The 7,290-nt window shown below is 32.9% G+C and overlaps 1 protein-coding gene across 2 annotated transcripts in view; it reads left to right on the top strand.

The window, feature by feature from the left end:
• The first annotated feature begins 656 nt into the window (after nucleotides 1-656).
• The window catches only part of LOC102580369 (vestitone reductase-like), a 14,154-nt gene continuing 7,520 nt past the window's right edge, over nucleotides 657-7,290 (top strand). The window contains exons 1-4 of one of the 2 annotated variants that reach the window (XM_015303843.1): nucleotides 657-885; nucleotides 5,223-5,747; nucleotides 5,829-6,027; nucleotides 6,295-6,995. In XM_015303843.1, coding sequence (XP_015159329.1) covers nucleotides 741-885; nucleotides 5,223-5,747; nucleotides 5,829-6,027; nucleotides 6,295-6,301 — 876 coding nt within the window. In that variant the 5' untranslated portion in view covers nucleotides 657-740 and the 3' untranslated portion in view covers nucleotides 6,302-6,995. Of the gene's footprint in view, nucleotides 886-5,222; nucleotides 5,748-5,828; nucleotides 6,028-6,294; nucleotides 6,996-7,290 lie in introns of those variants that run through there. The other variant, XM_006364178.2, reaches the window with a different exon arrangement.

The following is a 7,290-nucleotide window of genomic DNA, read 5'->3' as shown; positions in this document are numbered from 1 at the left end:
TGCTGGGGCTTTTAAATTAATTTTATTTATACTTTTTTAATTTATTTTTAAAAAAAAGTTTCTTTTTATATTTAGCAATTATTTAAAGAAATGAAAATTTCCATTTTGCTTTTCCAGCTGTGATAGATATTTAAATTTATATAAAGGTGAACAAGTAGATATACACATGTCCTATTTGGCGTGTTATGTGGCTAGTAGTGGATCCATGATTATCATTAAGAGGTGTCAATGGTTGTAGTAAAAAATATAACTATGAGGCTATAGGGTTAGAACACACGACCTCAAGAAATTTTCACAACAACTTAACTACTATACTAAACTTTTAATTTATGTCAACAGGTGTCAATATATACTTGTATAAATATTTATTAAACCAAAATTTGACCTCTATTTATAATGTAATTTTCCAACGAAGGGGTGTCGCTTGACACCCCTTACCCAAGGGTGGGTCCGACCCTATTAACGTGGCAATTTATGTCCTCCACGACATCCTACATATATTATGTCACATAAAATATGTGTGTTTACTTGCACAATTTTATTAAAAATATAAAAGACATATTTACATCTAATGCCTTTGACATATTTCAATCATGCTAGTGGGGTGTGTGGCCAATTTTAAAAGGTGAAGGTAATGGCCAATAGGTAAATGACAATAACTTGTCCTTGTTTTCTAACCACTTTGATACAACCTATAACCACTACATAGAGAGAGAGAGAGAGGGGAAAAGAAAGAAGAGATGAATAGAGGGGATATGGAAGAAGTGATGAAGGAGAAAGGAAAGGTATGTGTAACGGGAGGAAGTGGTTATCTTGGATCATGGATGGTTATGAGACTTCTTCAACTTGGTTATTATGTTAATACAACTATTAGATCTCATCCAGGTAATTTGTTGCTCCTATAATCCTACTTGAAATTTTTCGTAGGCTTATCACGTCGATTGACATGATGATTTTGATCCTTTTAATTATTGGCGCTTAAGTTTGCATTTCTTTACTTGTTTTCTATGTATGCAAATTTTAAATTCTTTAATGGATAACTTCTAGACGTTCTGCCATTTCTATTTTGTGATGGCATGACGTCAAGGCGGAAGTTATTAGCAAGTTCTTAAAGTTGATATTAACTTTTATCTGGATACACCTTAGGTAGGTTTTGATTATTTTAAACACTTTGAATAAAGTTCTAATGTGTTATTTTGACACTTTTGCTTACTTGACATATTGAGTATATTGCACTCATTTTTAGTGCGCGAGGAATATTTTTTGTATAATTTTATTTCCCCCCTCTTCCCCTTCTTCCTATCATTTTTATCTTTATCACCTACTCCACCTTCCATTATGAAATTTTTTTGATGAAAAATCTTACAAAACATGATTATTTTTTTTGATGAAAAATCTTTAAAAATATGAAATGAACAAAATAAAAAATAAAAACCATCACAATAATTTTGGAAAACTTTATAAAAACATGAAAATTTGATAGAAGAACAAATGGGGATTTCAAAAGAGGCAGTGCCGTGAAAGGGAAAGGTGGGGTGGGGTGTGAGGTAAGTTGGAGCGGGGTGAAAGATAAATACTCTATCCATTTATCAATAGTTGTTCATTATAGACTTTAAGGATGTCCAATAATATTTGTCCATTTTATAAAATTAATTGATAATTTTACACTTAATTCTTAATTTACCTTATTATTAATTATACTCATTTCCTTGTTATTTTTTTTCAGGATTGTATTTATTACACCAATATTCATTCTTTTCTTCCCTTTTTTTTGTTTTGGTTGGGGCGATGGCCTCAAGGATTTTCTCATTTGTGTGATTCTCATTTGTGTGATCATTTGGTTTCATTATGATTAATTGTAATTTCTTAAAAATATTTTGAAATCATTAGTATTTTTTACTTGCAGTATACTTTGAGTGTAATTTTTAAATAGGTAAATTATTGTAGGATTAGGAAAATAGTAGAATTTTTTTTGAAAGGTTGAAAGGTGTATAACACTGTCTTAAATAATATTTTATTAATAGAAGTTTATCTTTATAAATCAACAAGCTTATCTAATATAAAGTCAGAGCAAAGCAACAAAAAATAAATGATAAGAAAACCAACGCAATAAAATATTAGGAGAAATGTTTTTCGTTGGTATGTCTCCACCATCTAATGAAAGAACTTGACAATATATAAAGAGATAATGCATAAGTACCCTTAAATTATTATCAAAATTTTAGCATATATCTAAACTTAAACATGACAGAGTGTGTGCACACTCTCTTAAAGGTAACTGCAGAACACAAAAATTGGACACATATCTTTTTTTTAATTGGTCTATTTGCATTTAGTTAGTACATATAGTTATTGACATCAAAATTTATAATATTTGATTATATTTATTTCTTTCTTTGTAAAAGACTATTTTAATTTCTTTCTCATTTTAAACTTCTTAATTTTTTTATCTTTCATTAATTTCTTATCATATCACTTTTAATTATTTTAAAAAGATTATGTGTATTAAAAAGTGTCCTTTAATTTTTAACGTTTTAACTTTTTATGTTTTATTTTATTTTCTTCACTTATTTTGTTATTTGTTCGAAATAACTTATTTTAAATACACGATATTTGAAATTAAGTAAGAAAAAAAGAATAAATAAAACCAATAGAAAAAAAGAGAAAAAAAAATTAATGAAGGTAAAAAAAATAGAAGGAAAAAAGTTTAAATACAAGGATTTTAAAAAAAAAAATATTGTGTATTGATTTAATTTAAATACAAGATAAAGAAAATAAGAAGATTATATTTTTTTTTTAAAATTACACATGTGACAGGAGCGTGTTGTACAAATACAACCAACTTACATGGTTGAAGGTGCCACGTCAATACTAAAAGTGCACGAAAATATAGAAAAAATGAGCTCAAAAAGTTATAGGCCTGTCACGACCCAGACCGTCGTGATTGGCACCACACTAACTCTCCGGTGGGAGAACCATTACTACAATCCAAACCAAGCAACTAATCTAAAACTAAGGCATTTAAGTTACAAAAGCAAGTTAAATACTAAGGAAAGAAATAGGGAGTTCCCATAAACTCCAACAAAAGTCTAACAATGAACTAAACAATGCAGAAGAAATAACCTAGAACCTGAAAGTCAATGTACCAAAACATCTAAAGTTCAACAAGTCTAAACAATAAGGGATGCAACCCCCAAACTAATGTACTAATAACTAAGCAAGTGCAGTATCAATACACAACCACAATGTACTGGTAGGATCACGCGGCTACCCCACTAAGTGCAACATAAGCAAGTCAAGACAACATTATAATCACATGCATATATCGAACATATACAATATTATCAACATTTACGAACAACGAACAACTTCACATTTCTCAAGATACACAATTATATCAAATCATTGGCCCTCTCATGGAACCCAAACCCAAATAGTTAGCATACCGGTATGTGGTATTCGATCCCATAATTATGCCGAAATGTGGCAACCGATCCACAATCACAATCACAAGTATTTTCTCAAGTTCACACAACAAGTCATGATTCATGGTATTCATCATTCATCTATCTCATTTACAACAAGTGTGATCAATCATGCAACATTCGCATACATGCAAGTATCATAACGAAGCAAGAACAAACGTACATCGCACAATCATAGAATCACAACCATCACCTACCTCGAAACAAGCTTGAAACCCTAAGAAACTTGATCCTTCCCTTTCCGGATTCGTTTTGCTTGTCTTGGTCTACAAACAATCAATATAATACGGGAATCAATAAACAATCACTAATTACCCGAATTACTAACAATCCTATGAACCCTAGCTAGATCAAACCCATGGTCCTAATTATTCAAATTAGGGTTGTTCCCACCATAAAATCTAGATCAAAACCCTCCCCATCGATATTTACTCATTCTATTATGTTCTACGGATCGAAAACGGATTCGGGGAGTGAAAAGCTTACCTTTAGCCTCAAGAATGGTGGAAAACTGTTTAGAGTCGCCTGGGGTTCGTTCCTTAGCTCTAAAAATCAAAAAGTGCAGAATGAGGTCGTTTAGGGGTTTATTTACGACCTTAAGTCGCGTCGAACCCGCCACAGCGGCCATGCTAGAGCGACAAAAAGCACTGCCAGAGCGGCTTTCACGAAACAGTGAGCTATTTTAAAAATTCCAAAATCCTCATTTCACAACACACCTCTAACCCACGACGCTCAGAAAATATCGTTCACGCTAAGATCGATTTCGGGAGTTCTACTCGCCAGAATTCAATTCTGTAAAGTCGTACGGGTTCTTTAACGAGTTATCTAACTACTCATGTAATCAAAATCATAAATAATTCACCCAATTGCTACCAGATTTTCCTACACCTTAATGACTATGATTTCGTCCAAATCTGGACTAGGTTGGGAAAATCCCAAATACTACGAAAAGTTTTCCGGCTCCAAATTTTCCTCCGTTGGCATTTCTATAACGACGGAAGCAGGTCGTTACAAGGCTCTGATTAAGTTAGGATGTCGCGAAAGTTTCGGTCATATAGGAAGTAATTACGCATTAACCCATATAAAAATAAAAGACTCATTAATATAACAAATTGTGACAATATGCAATTGTCAGCCGATTAATGGCTCTAAGCCTCCAACAATACTATACACATTAACTATAAAGAGTCAAAATGTCTGTTACAAATCCAAAAGGTTATGTTAGGAATTGTATAAGAATAATGATCAATCAAGGTCTGTAAACCAAAGACTCATCAATATAATAAATCTAGACAAAAAAAGAATTGAGATATCAAAATTATGGGATAAGATATGAGTATCTCCTAGACTATAACGAAAATTCTAGAGACATACATTAACTAAACTAAGATCTTATTACCTTCGAACTCATTTATTTTTGTAATTTTGTACACCTTTTGTCTTACATGGCACACTCCGAGACTCCACGTAGTTGAGACACGTAGAAGATGTTTGTATACTACGTAAGTCAAAAAGGTGTACAAAATTACAAAAAAATGAGTTCGGGGGTAATAAGACCTTAGTTTAGTTAAGGTGTGTCTCTAAAATTTCGGTCATAGTTTAGCGGGCAGCTTGTGTCTTATCCCATTATTTTTCCAACAATACCTTCACATAAATTGAAACAAAGTACGATTAATTTATGTCTTTGTTGTCCGATTAAAATTATATTATTTTTAACCTAACTTTCTTTGATTGTAGATCACAAGAAGGATGTAAGCTATCTCACAAATCTCCCAGGTGCACAAGAAAGGTTGAATATTTTTAATGCTGATCTACACAAACCACAAAGTTTCAATGCAGCAATTGAAGGCTGCATTGGTGTATTTCATGTTGCACATCCAATTGATTTTGAAAACAAAGAACCTGAAGAAACAATAACACAAAGAACAATTAATGGAGCAATAGGTATTTTACAGGCATGTCTCGATTCAAAAACAGTCAAACGCGTTGTATACACTTCTAGTGCATCTACAGTTATGGATAGTGGAAGTTCCAACGTCATAATCGATGAATGCTCGTGGACAGATGTAGATGTTATGAGAACATTGAAGCCTTTTGCAAGTTCTTACATAATTAGTAAGACATTAACAGAGAAAGCAGCTTTAGAATTTGCTGAAAAAAATGGTATCGATCTTGTGACTGTAATCCCAACTTGGATACATGGTACCTTTATTACTCCTCAAATTCCTGGCTCTGTTCGTTCATCCATGGAAATGATTCTTGGTACGTCTTAAAATATCATAGATTTTCATTTTCTCAACGTATATATGTTCTACTTAATTGTAATTGGAAAAAATTGTGCAGGTCATCAAAATTTTAGTATGGGTTACCCTCCAATTGTACCTTTTGTACATGTAGATGATGTGACAAATGCTCACATTTTCCTTTTTGAAAATCCTAATGCAAAAGGGAGGTATATTTGCTCAGCTGCTGAAATAACAGGGGAAAAGCTAGCTGAGTTTCTTTTGACAAGATATCCTGAATTTCAAAAACAAATTACTGAGTAAGTACATAATCTTGTCTTAACTTTAATTGGTTGATTATTTTTATTTGTTTTTCCTTTACAAACAAGGAGAGGAAAGAAGAAAAGTTAAATATTAAGCAATTACTATCTCTGTCACAATATTTATGTGCACATGTAGTTTTTTGAGAGTCAAACAGTTTAACATATGAACTATGATAGCTATTCTAAAATACAAGTTTCTTAATTTTGAGTAGCCTAATAGAACATGAGATATTTCTTTTATAAGCTTTGCAATGTATATTTCAGTTTCTGATATTGGTTTTGGCGTTTGGGAAATCAAGTTCTCTCTCTCGGTGTATTTTAGTGAAGCTTGCTAATGTGCATTTGGTCTGCACCATGTCTTTACAATGGAACTCAAGATCGTCGGTCCAGTTGACTATGCCATGTTGGTAGGTTATCTACCTATACAGACTCTTTGGGCTCTGTTAGGTTAAAGGATTTTGGTGATATCAGGACCGACCCAGCTACGCGATACCTCTAATTTTCAGAGGCGAACACGTCATCTTAGCAAACCTTGATGGAGTGTGGGAACAAAGCTTGGGAGAAACTTTGACAACCAAACTTGTGGAAAGAATAACCACAAATGTGAAAGTTGGCAGCCACATTTGTGAAAGTTGGTAGTCAAATTTTGGAAGAGTTTTGGTGGAGTTTGACAACCAAACTTTGTGAAAATTGGCTGCCACATTTGTGTTACTCATGATGTAATCAAGTGGTTCAAAACTCTATAAATAGAGTAGTAGTTAAACATTTGAAGATACACCAAAATAGAAAAAGCAATAGAGAGTAATCCACAAGCTATTTCTGAGTTTGTGAGAAAATAGTGTGAAAGTAATATTATTGTGAGTTGTAAAAAATAAAAGAGTGTTATTCTTATAAAAGTGGAATAGTCTTTTGACACTATCAAGTTTTCATCAATATTATTGTATTACTTACTCGGGTATCATATTTGTCACGCCCCGAGCCTACACCCTGGGCGGGACCGGCACTCGGAGACCATTGCTGGCCCCAAGCGAACCCTTGGCCTGGCTTTCTTAACTCAGCGGAAACCTACTCAACAGAATAACTCAATGCCATGCAAAGACATAAACCACTTAAATGATACATATCTGGCCAAAAAGGCAACTCGAGTCTCAAAATAGATTATTTACATATATACATAGCTGAGAGACTCAATTCTAACTGACTGACTGTCTATGAAGCCTCTAAAATACTTAGATGGATGTTGGGACAGACCCCGCAACA

This window comes from Solanum tuberosum, unplaced genomic scaffold (genome assembly GCF_000226075.1).
Source record: "Solanum tuberosum cultivar DM 1-3 516 R44 unplaced genomic scaffold, SolTub_3.0 scf00486, whole genome shotgun sequence".
NCBI classification, from domain to species: domain Eukaryota; kingdom Viridiplantae; phylum Streptophyta; class Magnoliopsida; order Solanales; family Solanaceae; genus Solanum; species Solanum tuberosum.
This window is presented reverse-complemented; position numbering and strand designations above follow the sequence as displayed.